General features: G+C 34.1%; 1 protein-coding gene across 1 annotated transcript; it reads left to right on the top strand.

The window, feature by feature from the left end:
* The first annotated feature begins 225 nt into the window (after positions 1-225).
* Positions 226-8,771, top strand: LOC145678479 (ejaculatory bulb-specific protein 3-like). The gene is made up of 2 exons (XM_081748661.1): positions 226-512; positions 8,402-8,771. The coding sequence occupies exons 1-2, from the start codon at positions 296-298 to the stop codon at positions 8,614-8,616; spliced, it is 432 nt and encodes a 143-aa protein (XP_081604787.1). The 5' UTR covers positions 226-295; the 3' UTR covers positions 8,617-8,771.
* The last annotated feature ends 17,343 nt before the right edge of the window (positions 8,772-26,114 follow it).

The following is a 26,114-nucleotide window of genomic DNA, read 5'->3' as shown; positions in this document are numbered from 1 at the left end:
AAAATAAAAACTGCGAGTAAAGGGGGTGAGAATTTGAATTCAGCGTCATCGCCTTCTTGGAAGGGTCATGGAAACATAGAGCCCTTTTATTTTTTTTATTTTCCGCACAGACGTTGAAGGTGGATTTCAGCTTAAGAAGCAAGGGCACCTCCATCATTGGCTACTTTCTTTTTGACGTCATTGGGAAACCACAGCAAAGCGCTATATAGGCACGCGACTTCTTGCAGACGATCAAACCGAAGTCAGCAAGGACTAACAGCTGATTTTAAGAAGTTGAGTGAGCAAGACGATCATAATGAAGACTTCAATTGTTATCTGCTTTCTGTTCGCCTGCATTGCTGTTGTTCTATCAGCCAGGATCCCCAGAGAAGATGACTCTACATACACAACAGAGTTTGACAACGTAGATATCGATAAAATTCTTAAGACCAAGAGGCTTTTGGACTACCACATCAATTGTCTGCTTGCCGACAACGATGCACGATGCAATAGAGAAGGCAAAACTTTGAAACGTAAGTTTACTTTTTACCATTATTTTCATTATTTCTTCATTTAAATCTGCTGCATTAGTTTAATACATACACGACTAGAAGACATTAACATTAATGTGAGCCACGCCCCCTCTGAACAAACTTGAAGCTAGTCACTCAGCTTTCCACTTGACAATTTGAAACACAATATGAACTATTTCAGGGGACTTACATTACAAGCTTTTACATATTTTTGCTTATCTAATAACAGTAATAATGTGGTTTATTGCAATGTCCAATTCCAACATTTTTGTTTTCAAGTTTATGTTTTCAATCATTTTATCTCGCTAAACTTTGAAGTTCAAATTTTACTTGCAGTTTCGAATGGAACATTTCACACTAAATTAATTTTAATATATTCGACTTCTAACTAGTGAAGTATGATGTAGTTTTCAGTCTACGTAATACATGTACGAAAGGGTGTAAATTTTAGATCTCTCTATCTTGTTCTCTTAGGTTAGCTTTAACCTACTTTGACTTTCAACTTGAACATAAAATCTTTTTAGCCGAACCTGAACATGTTATTTGCACATTAGGACTTTAGTACAGAATACCAAAAACACTTTGTTCAATAGATAAGTTTTCATTTCACCTCTCCTCCTAGCTTGACAAGCTAAATTATTATTGCCTCAATTATTAACTCAAATTCCCTAAATTTCTTGAAATCATTATTTTCAATTATTTTCAATTTCAGTGTATTTTCTTTCCAACCATGTAGAATAGTCACTTCAAAACTGAAAGCACACACACACGCACACACACACATACAAAAAAAAATCTTAATAAATCTTAATACTGAAGAGACAATTCTGTATGTAATTGTGGTTTTCATTTTGAAGTAATTAGCTTTTAAAGGAAATATTAAATAACTTAGAGGACTTAAATAGGCTTTTCAACTTACTAAAATTTGTTAACTTTATAAAATGAAATAATACTTCAAAAATATGTTCAAAATTTTCTTTTAAAAATTGTGGATATTAGAATGAAGGAGGGAAAAAAAGCAGCTTTGGCCTTAATTTAAAGTATTTCTTGATAATTCGACGTACTCTGGATTTTATTATCAGCTCTCATCTACCGTACTAACTGTACCAATCCGTATTAATCATTTTGCAACTCCATAATTAATCTACTCCATTACTAAGTCTTAACCGGAAATTATTATTTTGATAATTATATTTACTTTGACAACTAAAAAAAACGCAAACTCTTGAAGAGCCAAGCAATGTAATATCAATGAAGTTGATAAATTTCACGTTAAAAAAATCGCTTTGTTTCAATTAATAAAGTCACACGAAATTTCATTGTTAAATGTAAATTACTTACTTCTTTTGTACAGGTTAAACAGTATATAAGCTATATAACATAATATTTCTTTTAAAAGATACTGATTAAACGATAGGAAAGTAAAGTATGAGAGTATTGTCTCATATTACCTGTTATTTAATAATATAATTTATTTGCTTTTAGAAATGAAAAGAACGGCTTAGAAAGGAATACGAGATATAGTTTCTAATGTATCTCTAGTAACTCATGATTACATTGTGTAACAAAGTTATAGTATATTTCTTTTGGCTTTTACCCGAATTATCATCTCGTTTTTTCTCTTTCTGGACGCACTGAAAATGTAATAATATTTATTTAATTACCGTATAACAACCACACCTTCTTGCTTTTGAATTAGGAAAAAGAATCGTTTTGACGTTCATTTGATATTCAGCATAGATTATATAGTTCTACTGTTGCAAAATCGGAAACAAATTCTATATTTGTACTATATTTCTTTAATAAAATGAAATCTCTCAAAATTCAAACATGAAACAATAATAATAAGTTTGCAATAATAATATTGGTAGTCTAGTGGCTAGCGCGTTTGGCATTAGTGTACATGGTTCCGGGTTCGATCCCTGGCGAGAGAGCACAAACTATTTAATTTCACAATCATTCAATTTCATTAACCATTGGTCTCCTTTAGCCTAAAGCAATGGTTCCGAAACATTTTTAACTGACGACATACATACTTTACAAAGCGTTCACGACACATTTGTCTGATTTTTTACTACTAATAATATAGATTATAGTAGTGTAAGACAAACGTTTCTATAAAATAGTCACTCTATATAGTACTGAATATTGTTGGGGTCAATGGAGGCATTGATTGGTACAATCTATCTCAAAATTTATTTTAACCAATTATTAAATACTTCATGATTTTTAAATTCTAAAGTTTTGCGACAGATCGGTTGATAAATAGTGGCTTAAAGTGCGTAACCGTATAGGTTAAACTAACAAAATATAAAAATAAGTTACCATGTATTTAGTTTATACTATTACAAAAGATGTATTTGCTTACAACTCTTATAGTAAATCTTGTTTTGCACGTTACGAAATTAATTTCAGATGATTTTGAGTTTAATGTTCGTTTTAGCAGCGAGGCTTCAGGAGACGGGACCTCATTAACGTGGAATACGAACAACATGAACCCCCGCCAGGAATCGAACCCGGGTCTCTCATGTGAAAGGCGCGTACGCTAACTGTTTAGCCACGAAGGAGCTCTGCACGTTACGAAAACATTACTTTAATCTATTATACGGCATAACTAGAAGAGAAAGCAAATACGTAGATTTAGATTTAGTAAAATTCCATGTCAGTATTTGTACTATACTCCTGCTTCGCATTAAGTCCTGGAAACAATTATTATTTCGAATGTGAATACAATTGATTGTAAAAAGAACAACATTAATTTCAACAACACAAGAAGAAAATAACATAATAATTTAAAGATTAACAAGTTTTAGTATCCAATTTTGTGCTCAGATTCGATTCTCCTCAGAGGCAATACTACGTTTAATATAAATTACAAAAGCATTAGTGATACTAAAGCTTGGAACTGCTACTGCTCCCGTTTGCATTGTAGTGATTTTGTTCAATTTTTTCATACTTTTATCATGTTAAAAAGCATGCGAAAATTTTCGTAAAGCATCTACTATAGGTTATTTCATAATTAATTCGACAAATAAATGCGTTTGTAAAATTGAATTTCAGTTTAGCATGTATTTGTAAGTTCTTAAGAATTGAAAGTTAAAAGAAGTTCCTATTATTTGCGCAAGTGATATACAGTCCTTGGAATCCAATTATGTACAATAGAGAGATATGTACATGTCAGGTTCCTTATAGATGGCAATAAAAACTAAGCGTTAAATATTGCTAACAACGTTCAAATACTCGCCTTCCTCCAAAATAAATCTTATTCACTGGAAGAGGAAAACGATTTCTTATTTAATAATATTTAGATTTCACAATATCATTACAAACTCTTAATAACATGTTTCCGATAACGTAATAACTATAGGAGTTTCTTAGGTAATATTTTCCCCCAAGGTTTTCGTTGTTGTTTGCATGAAGGATTTTTCTCAGTGAGTTCCTGTTTCGCTTAATCGGATATAAGCATGTCGGATAACAATCTTTTCTTGTCAATTTAATTTTCTAGTTAAATTTTATTTGAACTCTTATACGAAATATTAAAACTCAGAAACTCAGGAACATGAATTTGTTGTATATGTTTTACTAGCATTTTCTTATTCAGTCAAGTAATAATCGTTCCTGCCTCTGCTGCATACAGTCCCTGATATGATTCCCGATCAGATCCATAATTTTCAATGTTAATTTAGCATTATAATGCTTTTGAGGAGCGAAGTGTCCAACTCTTGTCTAGAAAAAAGAAAAAAAAATAGCAGCAATGAGAATGATGTAATGCCCATATATCACCGAACTCATAAACCGTGACAATCAGAGCCCGTGAGAGACTTAATAAACGTAGGAAATCCTTCAAGCATATTTGTAACTTTTCAACCATTTACAGTATATATAGTGATTCAGAAAACACGACCATTTTATAAATCGACTTTTATATTGTTTTGATGATAGATAATCACCATTCCACAAAATTAAGATTGTGTCAACAATAATTTTTTACATCAATATTTTGAAAACTGAGGACTGTAAACTAGTCAGATCATATTCTGCTTGAGTTAATAGGGATAATCTAGTTTCCTCGGGATTTTTCATTTCTTTTACTCCACTCTCACTCTATACCTTATTATCTAATGGTAACTGGGCTTTCAATTGACATTGCAGTTAAGACCACACAAATTAAAGATGAGAGCTTTGAGCAAAGTAATCATTTAACTAATTTTCATGTGTAATCTCTAAAGATACATTTATTTATCGCATTCTTCTTAAAACACATTATGCGAAATTTTGAAAATCTCTTAGAATTAACCGTTAGTATTTATTAAACTATGTAGATGTTCACTTTTAGAACCATGCTATACATATTTCTTCTTCATCCATATACATTCCTCCTTGCTTATTTCATTGGTAATTAATTTTTCTTTAGTTCCGAAGTTATATGAGAGGTGGACCTACAATTTATAAAGATCTCTATCTTATGTGTTCTCTCTGAAGTTCGAATTCGACACTGTACATACTGGAAACCCGTACAAGATTATTAGAGAGTTTAGTTTTAAAATATGTCAGGATTACATTGTTATATTTAAATGCATAATGCTTATCACTAAATATAATTAAAATATGACATTTTTAGTAAATGTACAAATCTTCGGAGTCCGACATAGTTATTCAGGCTTAAATTTTTGGCATGTTATTTCACATTACTGTTGTAAAAGCGGTGGCGGTTTAATGTCCATGGTCCCGGGTTCAATTCTGATTCGGATGATTTTTTTGTCGACTACGCATATCAAGACAATGACAAAGCTCCTTTAAGTAAGATGTAGCGAACTGTAGCCTAGAAGGCCAAGAGTAACGCAGATTGAAGAAGATATGCTGCCGATACATCACCCATTTGAATGCACACCATCTAGTACACCACAGTTTCGCACAGTGTACCTTTTCTTTAACTGAGGGAACATCAGGGAGTTTTTTTTTTCTAACTCGAACTACACGATATCAAATGTGTTACCAGTCGTGTTATATTACATAAGAAGTTAGTTCCCAGTATTGCAACTATCACAATAATTTCCTTTACTACAATGCACATTCAATACATACTAATACCTTAGTGTTCTTATTTTATGATACATATATGTATTCGAACGATTTTCCAGGACAACTGTGATATGTTCACGTAGATTCATAAAGGGATCTTGTACACATACTCAATTGCTTGCTTCCGGGTTGTATTATGTAAGTCACCTCGGGAAAACACGCCACACTTTCGCTTGCTCTGTCTACACAACAGAATTGTGCCTCTGCTGTTGCTGTATACATACATTTGAGCTGTATGTTTTTCAACTTTCTCTGACCAAGTCTTTGTAGGGCGTTTTCCAAAGAGAGAAAAACAATTATTAATATCAATAGCTGTACACTGCTCTAAATACTTGGTACAATTTAAAATGCTTTACAAAGAAGTTGAATTAATTTCTCACGGCCTTCAAAATATAAATGATGTGACAAATGGCTATGCTCTTTCGCAGAGGTAGCGATGGTTTCCCTTGGATTTTGTAATAATCTCTTTGTGGTTGCTTCATCGCAGCTAATCTGGGAAAGAAAAAGAAAAGACTCTGGCCTTGGTTTCTGAACAACCTACTATGAGGTTCAAGGCAGAAGATTGTAAAAAAAAAAAAAAAAAAAAAAAAAAAAAAAAAAAAAGTATATGTATGATACACAATCTTGATTTTAAAGAAAAATCTAAAGTACTGTATTATGCAAAACTCATAGCTTAGTTTACTGTGTACACTGACATTGATGCTTATTAAAATTTGTCGAAGAAATCATGATTTAAATTTGGATTTAATTTTAGTCGGAGAAGCATGTTTATAATTTATGTATTAATCAATTTTCGTATTTCGTATTTAACTCCCACGTGCCTATGTAGTTAACGTACATGACTTTGGTGCAGGAGAGCCGATTTCGATTCCCAGTGGGAGCTCATGTAGTTCGGATCCCACGTTAAGTTCTAGGTCCACGTCTCACAAGCTACAGTGCTGAACAGGACTCTAAACTGTATTCTATCAATCATTTAATTTTCGTACTTACTTCTTCATAAATTTAAAATCCATATGAATAAATATTGTATTGTGGCAACATACATTTCAAATAGTACTTAGTGCATTTAACAACAGATGTACTAAACCAAACTGTAGAAATGTATTAGTGTTATACCTCTGAATATCTCGCAGACAGAAGTGAGCACCCAACAAACTCCGTCGTGACTATATGATAAGCATACTCGCCTTTGACGCAGAGGACCTGGGGTCGATTCCCGATGGAGTTAGTGGATCTGATCCCTCGTAAAGCAGTAGGTCTCATCTCATGTAGCCTCAGTGCTGAAAAAGGATGCTAAATTCCTAGTCAAATAATCAACGAACGAGGGTAGCCTCATTTAAAACTCTGTAATTTCAGAGTCGAAGCTTCATTCATTCTTATAATTATTGTATTTAAAAAAAAAAGAAAGAAAAAAAGACAAGAAAGATAGGAAATTCTACTATTTTTCATTAACGCCACAATGATAATGGTGCTATTTTTCATTTCTGATAAAGAAACACAGTTTCGCACCAATGCAAAATCTTATTACTCTTGTCAATTATTGTATAAAATGCTTATCACGGTGTCATTAACATTTTTTTTATTTGTATTCTTCCTCAAAACAAGATGAATGAACTTAAGGGTGTTAAAAGTAAAGAGCTACTAACAGGCTTTTCCTTTTCTATTTTTATATGACAGAATTCTAGAGTTTCTCATTGCAGAACTCATAAATAAATTGTTTGCTCTTTAAAACATGAATGCGGATTAAACAGGTAGCAAACATAATTAATTGTGCTAAGCAATATACTAAAATTATGAAACGATTTCCGCCTAAAATGAAAAAAAAAAACGCTAGGTTTATTTCCTTTGTATCATGAGCAATAATTTGCCTGCGATCAAGATAATTGCTAGACAATAAGAGAGTACTTAAAAGATGAAATGAAATCTTTGAGTTTTACGTCCCACGGTTATGCCGGTTAGGCTAAAGGAGACGCTGATGATGAGAAATGAATGAAATGGTGGAATGAAGAAAGTGGGAGAAAACGGGAGAACTCCGAAGAAACCCACGCACATGGTGTTTGTTCACCACAAAGTTCACTTGGCGCGAGCTGGAATCGAACCAGGGACCCCATGCACCAGAGAGGCTCTACCACTGAGCCACCGCGTCCCCTACTTAAAAAATGATTTAAATTGAAGTTTATCAGTCGTGTAATTAATCTCATTTAATGAAATATTTGCTCAGTATTTGCACTGATCAACCAACTTTCAAATAATTTATCTCAACCTGTGTTCCTTTCTATGTTTATTCTTTAACTTGTTATTGATAAATCAATATTTCCATATCCATGACCAATTCGGTTCAAAGTACATTGTTATATTTTAAAGTATACTTCGTATTAGTGTTCGAGATACTGAAATGACGAATTTTGTAGATGAATACATTTCATTGGTATCTAGCTACAACAGTTTACCTACAATTAATCGTTTCTAGTTAATGACTTTCGCATTTCACTATATGGCGACTTGTTATTGTATTTACCAATAATTTTCAACTCTGGTAGCGATCAAGTCATCGGGATTTAGTAGTATAATTCATGTAATGTTTGTTGTCCTTTCTTTTCAAAAACAAAATTAACCTTGAGACACAGGATATTATTTTAATTAATTCACTATCGTTTTGTAAATATAAAAATAAATTGATCAATTAAATTTAATCAAAACTTTTACCTTCTGCATTTTGCACAAATATTTAACTAAACTTATGTTGCATTTTATGTTACTATTTGAAAGATAAATTACTTACTATTTTGTTATTGTTTTTCTTTTAGGTTTGTTGCCCGACGCCTTGCAGACAGACTGCGTGAAGTGCTCTGAGAAGCAGAGGGAAGGTGCCAAGAAAGTGATCTTGCATTTGAGAGAACACCGAACACAAGACTGGGACAAGCTCCAGCAGAAGTTTGACCCTGAAAACCTTTATGTCACCAGACACGCCAAAGAACTCGAAGAATTGGACAAGGAATTGAAAAACAACAAGAACCATTAATTTCTCAGTTGCCATAGACTCATCTTCCACAATTTTCGTCATTCAATACCTTCAGCTTTTTTCCCCCTCCCCCTACCATAATCAGTTCATCTAACTGTTAAAAAATTAAAACTTTGTCTTGTTAATTGCCAAATAAACCTATATTTTATTACAAACACTTGAGTATTCTTTCTTGAAAACACTTTGTCAACATAGTAATCAAAGTACATCATATGAAGTTTTGAAGCACCAATGTGCATCTTACGGTAACTTTTTTTTTGTGTGTGTACAATGAACTAATGATGTATTATTTTTGTTTCAAATGGTACGGTTGATCTAGATTAAATCAAGGGAAAAGAGTTGACTTAACTTGAGTTGGTTTAACGCCCCTTTCAGCAGCGAGGCTATATAAGATGGGCCCTACAGATTAACTTGGAATCCTTGCCACATGAGAACCTACCGGGAATCGAACCCGAATCTCCCACGCCAAAAGCGCGTACTCTAACCGCTTAGCCACGGATGAGCTCCCTCAAGAGAAAAGAAATCTATCAACGTGAAGTAACTGCTTATTAATGCATTACACAATTAAGTGAACCATTTTATGTTCAAATGTTTTAATTTATATTTTCTAATTATTAAGGACATTTTCATACTTTTACTATAGTGGCGGCTCTTGAAGGAAGTTAAACCTTTTATTACGCAAACTAAGAAAACAACACTTACATGACATCCTAATTCGTGTATGCAACAATTACAGCATTAAGTTTCTTCTCTTAGCTACTAGCGATAAAGGTTTACTTTAAGGATATGACTTCCCTCAAGAGCCGTCACTGCGTTTTACGTATGACTTGCGAAAAGTTTTCAGTGCGTTAATTATGAAATGAAATGAAATCTCTCAGTTTTATCCTGTGGTTATGCCGGCTAGACTAAAGGAAACGGTGATGATGAGAAATGAATGCAATGGTGAAATTAATAAAGTGGGAGAAAACAAGTGAAACCGAGAAATCCCACGCACACGGTATTTGTCCACCAAAATGTCTACTTGGCGTGAGCTGGGATTGAACCAGGAACCCCACGTCCCAGAGGTAGACGCTCTACCACTGAGTTACCGCGGCCCCTGCGTTACTTATAAAAGAACTAGAAACATTCTATATTCGAATAACTGAATAATTATTATTCCGACCGTTTGTTATCAAAAATTAGATCGGAACAATATTCGAATAACAAACAGCTGTTTGAATAGTAACTGGAATAAAAAACTGTTTGAACCTTACTCAAATAATAATAAATATTTGAAAAACTATTGAAATAAGTAACGATATTTTTCTAATGAGTGGGGAATTATTGGAACAATTAACGAATAACTAATTTTAGAACCATTTTAAGACATTTTGCAACTTAACAAGCCTGTAAAGTAAAAAAATAAATAAGTAAATACATAAATAAAATATGTCGTGCAATTTTTGCTTCAAGTATTTTTATTTAAAATTTTGTTTACTTAATATACTAAGAAAGAGTGCCTTCCATTTAAAACAGAAAAAGAAAGAAATTGCAAAATAACTGGAACAGAAAACTGATTCTGAAACATGGGTGGCGCATTTATTGACAGGCAATGTAATAAAGTAACGATTTCTCTATAACATCTGCAACATAATTGGCTACTTTAGTAATATTATTTTCTAAATAGTGGGAAATCAAAAAATTTTATAGCTGTTGGTTTTTGTTTCTTTTTGTTATTTTGAGAATTATGGGAAAATAAAAAACAGGAAACAGAGACCACTTCTTCATTGTAAATTGCAAGAAGAAAAACAGTCTTCATGAGCATGAGATGTACATTACAGTACATTTTATAATTAGCAATACAGTCCTGTTTCTCTTAATAACTGATAACTAATGTTGAACTTTCAATGTTACTTTTAGAGTAACATGGCCACAACCTTATTGAAATGAAATGAAATGAAATCTTTAAGTTTTACGTCTCACGATTATGCCAGCTAGACTAAAGATGGTAATGATGAGAAATGAGTGCAATGGTGAAATGAATAAAGTGGGAGGAAACGGGATAACCCCCAAAAAACCCACGCCCACGGTGTTCGTCCACCACAAAGTCCTGCTGGGATCGAACCAGGGACTCCACACACCAGAGGTGAACGCTCTACTATTGAGCCACCGTGGTCCCTCGCAACCTTATTAATAAAATTTATTATCTTTACAAAATATTAGACATTTCCTTTAAACAACACAAATTTCGTTTTAACCATACGGATGGGTTAAATATATGAAGTGAAATTTCTAGTTCTAAGTTCCACTCTTCAATAGGGATGGGCACGAGCGAGTTCGGAGTTTTCATTGAAACTCGACTCGACTCGAAAGAGGCATCTTTGAGCTCGACTCGAGAACTCGGCTCGAAAAATTTCCTCCAACTGGACTCGAATTTGACTCGAGTTTCGAGTCGAGTCGAGCCAAAACGAGCCAAATCGAGACAAATCTGTGTGTAGTTCCAAATACTTTCTTCAAGTATCCTACATACAATACCTGATACAATACAATTATTATCAATGATGATACTACTACTATTACTAAAACTTCATATTATTATTATTATTATTATTATTATTATTATTATTATTATTATTATTATTATTATTATTATTATTATTATTATTATTATTATTATTATTATTATTATTTGGTTTGTATCTGAATACTAAAAACTAGTTGACTGCTGACCTCAGTAGTCGTGAAGTCTAGGAGGCAAGCACATTGTTCACGAGTTTCTGGGTTTGAGTTCCGGAGAAGCAAGTATTCAGACTCGAGCCAAAAATTGTTAAAAGTTATAGGGCGTCTGCCAAACATGTTCAAAACCGTTGGGCCCGGGTTTAAAGCTGTCGACGGCTCGAGCTGCTTGGCTCACAGCTCAATAACTATCGAGCCGAGGCAATAGCTCACCCAACCGAGCTGGCTCGAGCAGATAGCTCACCTGAACCAAGTCGCTGGATCAACTTTACCAAGCTGGCTCGAGCTGTTCGCTCAGTTGAACTGAGCTGAGCCGATTGATATCACTACCCGGGTTGGGCTTCTGCTTGGGCTCAAAACTTCGACCGTGCAGGTCTCAGTCTTGATGATAAGAATTACATATAGCCTATACTTATATTGGTGCTCACGACATTTGAGGCTGTCTCATTATAAAAATCCATTGCCATCTCGTTAATCGAGACAAGACAAGATGTGAGCAACACTAAAAATATAATCTCTTAAGCAACACTAAAAATATTCCACATTACTGCTTACATTTCTCATGGCTTTCGCTTTACAGTCTAATGCGGCAATTATTTCAAAACGAGTTAAAACGAGCTGAACGTGCGAGCCATTTATCAAACTCGACTCGACTCGAAAGTCGACCTCAAAACAGTGACTCGACTCGTAACTCGACTCGAGAAAGTTACTTTTGACTCAAATTCGCTTCAAGTTTCCAGTCGAGTCGAGTTTTAGCTCGACTCGTGCCCATCTCTACTCTTCAGCCGTCGAGGTTCAACCTAAAGGAGACGGACTATTAATGAAAGTGAATGGTTATGAAAGAATAGGTGGAATGATAATGTAGAAGAAAACAAGATAACCCCAAGTAAATTCACAGACATAATGTTGTCCTTCATAAACTCGCAAAGCATGGGATCGAACCACGACCACTCGCACCATAAGTAACAATGAGTCATCGTGCCCTGGAATAAATAGTTGTAATGATAAATATAAATTTAGTGTGTATAAGTAGTCAAATTTAATTTTTAAAATACATGCAATCCTTCCTTTATTTTCATTTCGTTTTTCCACATTAATACAATTCTTTCGTTTTATGGGTTTCCTCTGTCAACATATTAATGATCGTCTATATCGAAACACGCTGTTCAGTAGAAGAGGTTCGAAAGTCAACATTGTTTAGGAATGCATTCAGCTTTCTTGTAACTCAGTTTTTCATCTTTCCCATTGTCATTAGCTGTTAATAATTTCAGTATAGTGCAGCTTTACTGGATGTCTGAAGGTTTGTCAAAATAAATGTTTTATGAAATATTTAATAGAATTATTAAGTGGAAAACAGCGATAAAAACCACGAACAGGTACTCATCATAAGGAACACCATACGTGGGATAGAACTTGAGATCCAGTTAGAATAAGGGGTTGTTTTACACCTGAGGTAGAAAACATTTACAACTTTAATCAAAAACAACTCATTTTATAGCTATTTGACTTGTTTCAGTTGAATCAACTATGGAGACTATTTTTATGGAGAATGCTATTTCATTTTACGAATTTAATGACCTTGTCACCATCGAAGTTACGGTTGGATCTATAGCTTAAGACATATCAACAACATGATTTCCCACCTGGACTGAAATCGAATTATGGTCTTCTATTTCAAAAAAGAAAATGTTAATTATTTTATAGTAGGAAATCTTAACTTACTTTTTTTTCAGCGTAACTTAAGAAATTTGCAATAAATTTAGAATGAATCACTGGCAATTTGCTGCCAGTTGTTAATTATTAAATTACAATGATTCGGTTACATTTAATAAAAATCAGGGAATAGATGGGGGATCAGTTAGAATTATGAATCACAATCTGGGAAGTAAAATAGGGCACACTAAATTACAAATAAACAGGCCTACAGTGTAATTTCCAGAAAATTATAACGAGAGACTGACAATGTGATGTTTTGCCATTATTGTTAAATAGCAACAATACTTTGTGTATGACAGGACTAGGACTAAAATAATAATACTTCATATTAAAATATCAACCAAAATGTTTATTTTAATATTGATCATATATATATCTTACACTTAGCGTTGAATCAATCTAATAATTTTACGTTACTGGTCCGCTATTAAATTTGCTGGTTCTTCATAATATTTTGCCAGTATCTCTAACAACACTACAAACCTAAGTTCAAATTCCTTTTTTGTTGCCACCATTTGCTTGATTATTCTGTATACAGTTGCACCATTGACTGAAATTAATACATACATTTTTTTCTTATCTAGTATGCCGTCTACATTATAATATTCTTCAAACTTTTCTATATCCAAGCATCACGAGCTCTTCATCTGATTCGTAAGGTTCGAATTAATGCAATTTGTCAGTGTTTTGTAGTTCTGCCATTTCACCTGTTACCTAAAATTCTTGTACGCCAATCTAATAACTGTATACTTCTAGAGTACGTAAATTAAATTACTGCAATTGATAATTTAAACACTAATTCGATTATAGAAATTACTTTTTATCCCAAAGGTAGGTATTTAGCAGAATATATTCAACATTAAGTGTAACCATTTGTAGCTGTTTGCTTGAACTGCCTATAGACACAAGTATAGAATCTCGTGTGACAATTGCCCGTAATATCTTAATTATTAACCTTTAACCCTTATGGTACAAATTCCAAGCCAATAGTACCAATCGTAAAGGAATCCTTCGGAGGAAGAGACATTTATCTTTTAAGTACCTAGGTATATTCTGAAATAGTCTGTAAGCGAACTATGGAATTTTTTTGACATGTGCCATGTACTTGAGAAGAAAATTATCACATAAATATTATATTTTGCAGCATACGTTCATATAAACACCTCCCCGCCGATAATTTTATTCCCTTAAGAAGAGGGATTTTACTCTCATTTCCCCAGTATTTAAGCACTGAGGAAATGAGAATAAATTCCTCCTTCTTAAGGAAATAAAATTATCGTTGGAGATGTGTTTATATCGGCATATACTGCAAAATGTAACTTTTATGTAATAATTTTCTTCTTAAGTAAAAGTCAGAAGTCATACCTCCATAAAAGTAGCTTACGGGCTACACTAGAAGTAACAATAATCTAATAAGAACATGCAACGTTATTATTAAATACTGAAAATGTAGACAGAGAGAGAGAGAGAGAGAGAGAGAGAGAGAGAGAGAGAGAGAGAAACAATCCCACGGTTATGAAAGAACCAATCATGAAAACTCATCTTACCATTTTTGCACAACGAAAATCAGTATTAAATTCGGAAGTAGTAGTAAATACTTCTACTTCCGATTTTAGTAGAACGTTGCGGATTGTGATTCTATGTTCTCTTGACATCCAAAATTGATTCAACATACAGCATGCCGATATGTGTTGCCATTTTTGTTCTATAGCGATAAATATTGAAACCAGAAATGGTTAATTTGAACTACTTCCGGTTGGCATAGAGGATTAATGGCGATTGTGGAGCTGAAGCTGAAACTGTTCTTCAGAAGTTGAATCTATTGCAAGGAAAAACGCATCTCGATATATCTTACCGCTTTCGTTCTATGGAAATCAGTATTAAAGCCAGAAATGGCTAATTTGCACCACTTTCGGTTTGCATAGTGGGTTAATGAAGATGGAGTCTATGTTTGGGACAGTGAATCGATTGCAGAAGACTGCATCTAGATAACTCTTACTATTCTTCGTCTGTGGAAACCAGTGTTGAAAACGGAAGTAATATTCAGGGTTGCCACACTCGAGACTCGCGATGATGCTAAACACGGTTCTGAATTATGCTAGATTTGTGTAAATTATGCCAGATTTTCAAATTATCTTTCCTAACTAATTTTAAAGACCCGCCCCCTACTTATCTTTATTATTTTAATGAAGTGTTTCAACTGTATTTATGTACAAAGCTAATATGACGGTGTCAGGAATGATAATGAAATAAATTGGTAAATGGCACATTATAAAGGAGGAATGTCGAATTTATATTTTATGAATGGATAACATTTTAATAAATATATACACAACATGCCGCTTCCGACACAGGCATGAAGCATTTCTTTTAGTGTATTACTAGCTGTCCCCTGACGATCATATCCCTCCCCTCTCAAGTTGTAAATTGAAAGGGACAGAAACATCCCAGATAACCAAACATTCAGGTTTCAGTTGACAGTAATAGTTAAGTAAATATGTTTTGTAGAGTCACGTTTTGCTATTTTTGAACATTTCCCTGAATTCAACAATAAATTACAACCGCGGAAATACTGATTGGTCACATTGTTCCAACCATCGCTTCAACTAAGAAGATTAATTTCCGACGGTCCATGAACCATCTTAATTTTCGTTCTTTTTCTGTTCATCAGAGGGAAGAGTGAAATTATGCTAGATTTGGCCAAGATGCTAAAGTCAAAATGCTAGATGCTAAATGCATGTGAATTATGCTAGAATTTAGCACCAAGATGCTAGATATGGCTTCACTGGTAATATTAAATTTGAACCACATAGTTTTTTTTTTTTTTTTTTTTTTTTGAATGTTCGAGATATTCATGGTACGTTGCCTTGAGACGCCTGAATCGATTTCAAAAAATCGATTACTGTTTTTACTCTGATATTTGCTGACAGGTAGACATAGCCGTACTATAATACTTTTGATAATTATGAATAGCCTAGTTTGGAAGCCTAAAGATATTTCTGTCTTCCCCACTATGGTCACATATCTATTATTTAATCTATTTCATCAAATGAAAATTAAAATAAAATATTTCTGATTAATGTCTAGCATTGCAATGCAACAAAAGCCAGGTCGGGTGTTTTCAAGTAAAACGTTTCTTAATTGCAACATCTTTCCATTGTTTAGTGTAGTGTTTTTCTGTGTCTTATATTGGCATTACTACATGGTTCAGCTTACGATGGGTTGCATGTATAAGACATGAACAATTCACACATTTACGCAATAAAATTTCACACACTCCGTTTTGTTTTTTCGCACACACTCAAATTCGTTTTCGATTTGTTTTTTTCTTTAAAATCAGCAGAAAAGAAAAGGTAAACACATATTAGGTATTCTTTTGTCAATAACATCAGAGGGTAGATCAACTTTAACTAAATTTTTGTTGATGTAGAGAAAACGTAATAGTCTAAACCATTGTTTCTCAAACCATGTTCCACGGACTATAAGTCGTTCTCGAGATATGCCAATGTAGTCCTCTTCGATTGAACGTAAGTGACAGAAAAATAGGAGAAATAAAATTCAAATGATTTGCATGTCTTGTAAGGCAAGTAGCATAAGTTATAGATGAGAATCTCAAACACGTATAAGTTAGATAAATAACAGATTGATTCAATTTAATAACCTAAGGATTATAAAAATTGTAATACCTTAGAGATGTATTATTATCAAATATTCATGGCAGTTGTCAATTATTAAAAGGCTAATATTTAGTTAACACCGTGTGCGTGGGTTTTCTCGGGGTTCTCCCGTTTCCTCCCACTTTCTTCATTCCACCATTTCATTCATTACTCATTATCACCGTCTCCTTTAGCCTAACCGGCATAACCGTGGGACGTAAAACTCAAAGATTTCATTTCATTTCATTTTCTAATATTTAGTTACTTTTTCCTATGCCGGTATAAAATTAAGGTAAATAAAATTAATACTACTCTATAGTAATTCTACTATCCTACTCTACAAAAATAAATATACTAATATAGTGGTGTGCTCAAAACAAATATGATAAATTTACTTTCGAAGGAGCCGAGAGTAGAATGGTTCGCAGAACATTTGATTTATTTATTGAATCAGAACACATCCAATTACATTATTATACCCACTTATAGTGCTTATATATCATATAATAGAGGATGTTTCAAAACTTATATCGGGGTTTTATGGCTTGAAAGAGTATCTCAAACAGCCTTTGCAAAATGTAAAACACATAAAGCTTTTGCGCTCACTAATCACCACCTTTGCTACTAGCGGATTTTAACGGCAGACAGAGGAAACAGTGAATGAGCATGCGTGCTTACAAAACTGTTTGAGTTGCTATTTTATGTCATGCATTATTTATAATTGTAAGTTAATTGTAATAAATACTACAAAGCCTTAAAACCGCGGTATTCATTTTGAAACACCCTATATATTCACAATTTCATTTTTAAACCTTGTAAGGCAATCAGCATAATTATCTATTTTACTTGTCATTTTTATAAGTCTGTAGTAGGTTGCACTCATCTTTCATGTTGGTGAGTTACTTACTATATTCGTCCTTTCATTAAGACTAATAACAGTATTCCAAATTGAAAAAGAAAATTGAAAAATGTATATCTAAATAATAGCAAGAAAAGTAATCCAAGGCTATTTTATTAGGAAACTATTGACAAAGGAATATGCGGAGTATATTTATGTATTCACTTTTGCTGATCACTGTACATTCCCATTTCATAACAGAATGCATTAATGTTTCCACGTGAAGTTTAAGCTCTAAAGCCTTTCTTACGAATTTCTATTCTATACAATGACTTATGTGACTCCCGGTAGTAGAAGTCAAATGGGTATAGGATTTTCATTCGGTCAGCTACCTCACTGCTAATGGCTCATGTGAATTGATTACAATATGAATAGGTAAGCAACCCAACGAGAGGAGGAAAAAACTAATTAAATAATGACGAAATGTTCCGCGAAATATTTAGTATGCAGAGGTGAACTTGTGCATATGTGAAGAAGATACTCGTATTTCATAAAGAAAACAAAAATCTTAACAATTATTTTCTGTCGAAGCTAGGATTCGATTCGCGAAGTCACTCTGATGTTGTTTGCTGTAGTATTCCTCAACTTTACTACTCTTGTTTTTTAGTAATAAGAAACAATATTTTGACTAGTAAATAGAAGTACAAGAATCAAAGCAAAAAAGAATGTATGTAGAATTCTACGAAAACACCTGTAGGTAACTTTAATATTTTGTTACTGTTTATTTCTCTTTAACGTCGTTCTTTCCAGGTCACAGATCTGCTATTAAAATGACTGTTATTTGTCTATGTTTGTTAATTACCAATAAAGGGTATAGCCGGATAAGGCGGTGAAAAGTGCCCTTGCACGGATTGTTGTGATATTTATACCAAAGGTACCTCATTGGCCACATTCCTTCGAATTTCAAAATTATTGCTGAAAATTTGAAAACCAAAAAGTGTTCATATCTCTATAACGTCTTAAGTTACGAGGGTCAAATAAAATACGAATATACTCTGCTTGAAGGGCCTTACCAAAAACAAGAAACAATGTATTTCGGCCTTCAAATTTCTAGAGAAAAGTGCGTCGAAAATATTCGAATTCAAACACTCTATTTTTGCTTTATGTTTGAGTGACCACCTTCTATTCTGCACTACAGAAGCAACACCAACTCGCATATAATATATTTTGACCATGGTCTGACACTGGGGCGGATCCAGAACAGAATTCTGGGGGAGGGCGGAGGGGGTTGTAATACTAATACTTAAAGCTACTTTTAAGAGCTCCAAACTCTGTGATGGGTTTCATTTAGACCTCTATATATAAAATAATAAAGTTTCCTCTCCTGAGAGTGGGGAGATTGCCCCTTGGAAACGCCCCTGGTTTGACACTAGCAGCAGCTTGATATAAAATTAGGAAAACCAAAGCCGGACACGCCTGGAAGATGTGCAAACCTTGTTAAGCCATAAATGTTTTGACCGGCACGAATAATGTCAGAAGTCAAAGATATCTGAGTTCTGACTTGTCATGAATGGCTCAACATGACAGTACAGGGTGGCCCAAAAGTAGGTATACAGTTCCGTACTGATCAACTCATTGCTTTTTATATAATTTCTTATTGTTATCCATCAGGTAGACTTAGTTTCTTTATTATTTGTTCTTAATATGCTTTTACTTATATCTTAAGCTCGGAACAGCTGAAGCAAATAAACCTATAAGCTAGAATGTTATACTTGATCATTGCAGGGGTGTATACCTACTTTTGGGTCATCCTGTATAAGTCTTATAACCGTGCCTCTTCCAGAAACCGCTTGAAAGCGCTAGTGCCGCTGATGCTCGAACTGTAATTTAACTATTATTACCTTTTTGTTTGAATTGCGTACTGGCAATTCAAATAGTGTTAGTGCTGCAATTTTAGGACTTACAATTTTAGGATTTAGGAATTTAGAATGGCATGTGTGCTTCTCTCATGACATTCTTCGAAAAAATCATTTTATCTTATAAATTCGAAGTCGCGGCTTGTTCGCGATAAGTGCTCATAAAAATTGCAAAAAGCTATTGTGGCAACGAAACTTCACAATACTTTTGACCATTTGGTACTAATCTTCGATGGAAGATATATGCGACACTGCAAGAGGTCGAGTAATGAGTATGAACGAAAATCGTACCCTGAACAAAAATAGGTAGCCTCTATGTAAGCCATTTACTACAACTGCTTATATTGTAGGTATGCTAGGGCCATATACTGTAATCTCAAATGACGCTACAATAGTAAAATGCGTGTTTCAAGATCCAAACGGATTAGCGGTTCTCATGGCACAAGGTGATATTTATTGAGTCGCAGCTTTGAGGATACAGATGAATATTTGGAACAAAGAGGATTGACAGTTTTAATGCCTACACTGAAAGGTAAGCGCAGGCAACTGACTACGGCTGAGATCGTTCATGGTATTCTTGGACAAGTATTGTCTTCTACGTCACCAACTGGAGAACAAGTTGCTTATTCAAGTTGGACTGTTATGCCGGATAGCTTCTTTTTTTTTTTTTTAACATAATACTTTTGGTAATCGTCTTAATACTGGCCCCGACGAGGAAGTTCCACAAATGAATGACAGCACATCGCAGAGAACACATTACGGTAAGAAGTAGAAGACCACGGTTGGGACAGGTGTACACGCTCTTTCGCAAAAGTCACATTCTGCGGACATCCTACACTTCCCAGAGTTGACAGAAAGAGACCTACAAATTATTTTTACGGGTTCCTATCAGTTCTCTCAGGCAGTTTCCTGCTCGGCTGAAATGATGAACGAGAGCTCCCTTCGTGGCTAAGCGGTTAGCGTACCCGCCTTTGGTGTGGGAAAGCCGGGTTGGATTCCAGAAGGAAATTCATGTGGTCCAGATTTCACGTTAATCAGTAGGTTCACATCTCATATAGCCTAGGTGCTGAAAGGGACGTTAAACTCAAAATCAACTCATCAACTCATACAATGATGAATGAAGGTAACAGCATGTAAATCGTATATAGTTGTTCAGTGACTCAGATATAATATTAGATGTTGTATCTTTTTCCTTTCTCTTTTCTTTACCTCATCTCTGAAAATGTGTACTAAATAGACTACAAGGTCGATTTTCAAAAATAAAAGTATCTACATTGTTACTGACAGATATTATGGTACTTACTTTAAGGTATCAGACAAGAAATTGAGACACTGAGAATCTGAACCTTTTCAGAAATGATTTGTACTGATTCTGGGAGTCTAATCCGTAACTATAGATTTACGGTTTCCCTAGTCAAATTAGGAGTTATCTATCACAGATACTTGCACAACCTGCCTTCCTATACACAAATCGTGGTCAGATACTCGAAAGGCAATGGATGGGATTGCACTTTTGATTGTAACGTTACAATTTGATGAGGATTTGAATATATAGAAAATATGTATATTTCTTATTCCCCGCACGAAATGAGGGAATTTTAAATATTTACATACGAAGGAAATCGTGTTGTTTAGCTAATCACTGCTGATACTCAATTGTTATTTTCCATAATCTGTGTGATTCCTTTTGGGACAATACTAGTGTTGCAGAGCTTATGCTAATTTTTGTCTGCCACGTTTTACTATGTAAGGACACATATGAATACCACACTCACTAATTTTTTCTCTGTCTCTCTCTTTGAAAAATATCGCATCCTTAAAGTATTAACGACAGATGAAATATGCTTCTACTGAGTACGTGAGAAAAATATATCCGAAGAAAGTTTAAATTCATCTTGCTTTAAAAAAACAAAAGTAAAATTGTAAGTAAAAAGAATACTCTCTTTGAGACCTTAGTACAACATTAAGTGTGAAATAGTTTATTATGATTGCTACACAGGCCCTATCCAGGGGGGTCTAGGGGGCCGGGCCCCCCTAAATTTTTGCGGGTCCTCCTAAAATTTTCACGGTAGGCTTGCAAATGAACTATAATATGGTGATGAACTATAATATTTTTGGATCGGGCCCCCCTAACTTCAGCCGGGCCCCCTTACATTTTTGGTCTGGCTACCGGCCTGTTGCTACATCAACCGTATTTGGAAGTAAAGACTGAGCTCCTCATAATGACTTTGTATAGATTTTGTTTTCTACAAAACTCGTCGTATGGTGCAAGCTGGAATTAAAGCAGCAATCTTGCCCTACGAACATTGGTATATTTCAACATGAAAGAAAAATGTCTTTAATAAGAGTAATTATAGCTATTTGTAAAGGCAAACTTCTGTCTTCAATTATCTCATCTTCATCAAATTAAGAATAGGACACATTGACTCTCTACGATCTTGCATCGTTTGGCCTAATCCTCGTTTCGCCTAACCAATTATCTGACACTTTTATGACAGATAAAAGATAAGCTTTATTCCCGCCATTTTAGGCGAAATAAGGATACTCGTTTGGCCTAATCCTCGTTTTGCCTAAAATGGTGGACTATAGAAAAAATCGCGGAGATAAAACTGGAGGGAAATTTTTCGGGAAAAAAATCCCTACTATGTGAAGAACTGAGAAATACAAATTAGTTTTCCCATAACTAATTTGTAATAGGACTATTTGCTTTCGGAAAAGTGTTTCGACAATTGTACCAGATTTCATTCCAGTTTCAACGCATTTTTGTAACTGTTAATGCATTACAAGGTATCCTATTGTGATTCTATTGTAATTACAATTTGTATGAAATTTGTAGCTATTTCGAGCTACATCTGACAAAAGATCTGTAAATTTGCTCATAACTTAACAATGGACAACTGTGATCGAAATGAGTGATTTGTGACAAATCGCTTTGCTGACAAATTGCTCTTTGGATAATTCCACAATTCAAACATCTCAATGTGTTACTGACAAAGAAAGAAGAAAAATATATTTCATTTCTTATTATTACTTTTGAAATTACAACTTTTGAGTTGAATTTCCACTCGTTTCACACACTACCGGAAATGTCCATAGCATAAGTCTCTGAGATGTACAATGAGACTGAAATCCGGGCTTCTCGGTGGTTGTTTCAGCAGGAAGAAGTTGAATGCTCCTCCAAACAGATGGTGGCCAACCGGGATCTTTTACGAGGGTGGTTGTCCTGCTGGTACACTCCATTTCCACTCGTATGACAGAAATAAAGATATAGTTGACTCTGGTGATCTTCGTACTTCGATACAATACGGGTGAATAGTAGGTACCAAAGGTCCAAAACATTACTTACAGAAAAACACTCTATAAATCAACATGGTCTCCGTTATTTTGTACAATTCCAACCTGATATGATTTCGTTGGGCTGGCACCAAATTATAGATCACTATCGGCGTGATGAGATTGAAAACGAGACTCATCTCACCAGGGTTTGCTGTTTAAATCAGCTGTTAAAAATAAATAAATAAATAAATAAAACTAGTTTAAAGCAAAACACGAAAAATGTTCGTAAAAGTGTAAGTGTTCGTAAAATCTTGATGAACACATGCTTATGGGTTATTGCGTTTCACTCCCGTACATTATTCGTATTATATTCAGACCTAAATTTCCCATTCATTACTCAAAAAGATTATACTACAAAAGCAACTTTTGTATTTTTTTATAAGTTTATGAACGCTTCTTTTGTGATTTTTTAATAGTTTGTTATTATTGTTATGCAATTTCAATCAAAGAAAAATTCTAAATATTGTTTCGTTCTAATAATGTTTACTATTGATAAAATACATCGAAATGCTGTAGTTTTGGGGGGAGGAGGGTTCATATAAATCCCACGAGAGCCATTTATTGAAATCAGAAGTATCTTTGGTATTTATTTATGTATAAATAGGTCAGAACCAAAGTGGACTCAAATAATTCGTATCTTTCTTCACTTTTCTTACTGATATGCAAATTAAGTCTATTTATTCTTCTTCTCGTTGTATTTCTTTAACTTGGACTAATATAAGTCGTAATGAACTAACTTGGACTAAATCAGTTCTTCTGTACTCTGCAGCATTTTGAAATTGTCCATATGTAATTCTGTATAATGGTTTCACTTGTGCAACTGGTTATCTTTTTGTCCTTCTGAAATGACTCTTGACAGTTACATTAACAAGTACCTAAAGATCAGAACAACGTATTTTTACCAGGGGTCGTTGATGAGTGAGTCGGCAGACATATCGCATTTGTGGTCAATTAGTCCCGGTTTCGAGTTCAAATTGAGGACAATTTCTCTCGGATGTAAGGCGAGAAGCGGTTTGATTCCGCTTTAAGCTTATGCGACCTTTTCCAGCATAACCTGGTTTTTGTACAATAACCCAAGATGGAACAAACTTAGTTCTCTATATATGTGATATAAATACATACAGCAAATTATTTAAACAAAAAACCTGGTTCAAACCCCAAAAATAACGGGTTTAAACAAACAAAAAAAAAAACAGGTTTATTGTTTTGTTTTTTTAAACATGGTTTTTGCCAACCCTGCATCGCACCATGTTACTCGTTTCTATGGTCCAGTCACAGCATTCTGTTGCCAGTGTAAAACATTAACGGTAGTGACATATAATGACAAGTAGTAACCTCGTGGGTTATCGGCTTCTGAAGTCCATACGATGAAGCGAACGTTGTCTACTAACTATCTGGCTGAACCCCTTATTCAGTTGAGTGTCCGTCTTGGCTAAGGTTTACTGGTGTTCGGTGCAGTGAGCAAAGTTATGAAAACATTTATACCTTGTTCTCTTACATGTGAGTTTCTTTTACATTGTTAAATTACTGTAGATTTCCAAATTATGCAGATTCAATATTGAAACCGGAAATATATCTATAACTTACGGCAGGAATAGAGTGATAGTGTGAGACATGAAACCTGTTTATCGGAAGCTGAATTCTCATCAAAAACGATTTCTCATTATCTCTTACGATTTTGAATATTTAGGAATCAATATTGAAACCGAAAGTTGTACTAGTTCTTACTTTAATAGAAGACTCAAGCTGAGATGAAATATATTCTTAAGATTTGGAATCCATACCATAAATCGTTTGGATTGTTAGAGAACGTGTCGATATATATATGCGATATATGAGTAGGCCAATGGCAAAACCCGTTAAATTCACTAAAAAAAAAATGAGATAGTGGTTGCTCTGGAAACCTTAGTTGGAAAGCTATTATTTCCAAACAGTATTCAGTAGAAAAAGCCATTTTAACTAGTTGAAAATTGAGATTGAAATATGTGCCAATTACCAAAACATGTTAAATCCATCATGACAACAGATGCAAAACCAGTTAAATTCCTCTTCCATATTCAGTTTCATAAACTGTTAAATCCCAAATCTGCAAATAACCTCATGAGAAAAGCAGAATCAAATCCGGTTAATTCCATATTTCAAACAATTTGAGGTTTCGTACTGTATAGGATTATCTGAATTTAGTTTAGTATATGAGTTTATGAGTTCAGATTCAACTATATGAGTTTAGTAATCTGAATATTTATTGCAACTCTTCGTAAATCATTCGAAATTTTATTTGGCAGGATTTGAAGTGTGTGCTTTCATTTTTTTTTTTAATTTTTGGACTGAAAATTGAAAAAAAATGAAAATGAAATATTTAGTTTTAAGTCTCACGGTTATGCCGGTTAGGCTAAAGGAGACGGTGATGATGAGAAATGAATGAAATGGTGGAATGAATAAAGTGGGAGGAAACGGAAGAACCCCGAGAAAACCCACGAGCACGGTGTTTGTCTACCACAAAGTCCACACGGTGCGAGCTGGGATCGAACCAGGAACCCCAAGCACCGGAGGTGAACGCTCTACTACTGAATCACCGCGCACCCTGGACTGAAAATGAAGACACTATATGTCTTAACCTAACTGTTCGTGAAACTTTTCTGTGCTTATGTTCTTTTCTCTAATAATTACTAGACAAATGCACGCAAAATCGAAAGAAAACGATACTCTAGGCAGCGATGATCATAATTTTGTTATCAGACAACACCAAAATTGTCTAGAAAACGTACAAGACACATGAAAAACTGGAAACGAAATATAGCCTAAAAGACAAGGTGAGTAAACTATCCTACGCTTAAAAGTCGTTTTTTTTTTTTTTTTTTTTTTTTTTTTGTATTTCAGGGTAACTCTTTACTTTGAACAGAACATTGTTGGATTAGGTTCTTCTCTAAACAGTCTCTTCAGCTTCAGCAGAACCTCTTTCTTAAAATGTCTCGTGTCAATTATCATTCAAAATTTTAACATGCTTCTGGTACAACATGTTTTTAAAAAATTGCCACTTATTTACCATTTCTGATTCTCTTTCTGCCGCTGTTTTGCTCAAACTCAACATTTGCACATTTTGTTTTGCTATATTTCAAATTCATGTATTGGGATAATTGGCAAATTAATATTCACCCTATGTTAGTCCATAAAAAGTTACAAACTCTTCCAAAATATAGTCATTCAGTTTAGAAATATATACAGATAGGAATAATTAACTCCGCTTGTAGTTACGAAGAGTTTGACGATTGAAAGCAGCTCAAAGCTCACGTTTTACAAAGAGGTTTTTGAGGAATAGAT

The sequence above is a fragment of the Thermobia domestica genome, chromosome 2 (genome assembly GCF_964235325.1).
Source record: "Thermobia domestica chromosome 2, izTheDome1.hap1.1, whole genome shotgun sequence".
Lineage (NCBI taxonomy): Eukaryota > Metazoa > Arthropoda > Insecta > Zygentoma > Lepismatidae > Thermobia > Thermobia domestica.
Note: the sequence above shows the minus strand (reverse complement) of the source record. Positions and strands in the feature narration are given on the sequence as shown.

Excerpts from the sequence above, each read along its gene's own strand:
- LOC145678479 (XM_081748661.1), top strand. The coding sequence starts at position 296 with ATGAAGACTTCAATTGTTATCTGCTTTCTGTTCGCCTGCATTGCTGTT. Across the intron at positions 513-8,401 it reads AGAAGGCAAAACTTTGAAAC|GTTTGTTGCCCGACGCCTTG; the intron begins GTAAGTTTACTT and ends TTTTTCTTTTAG.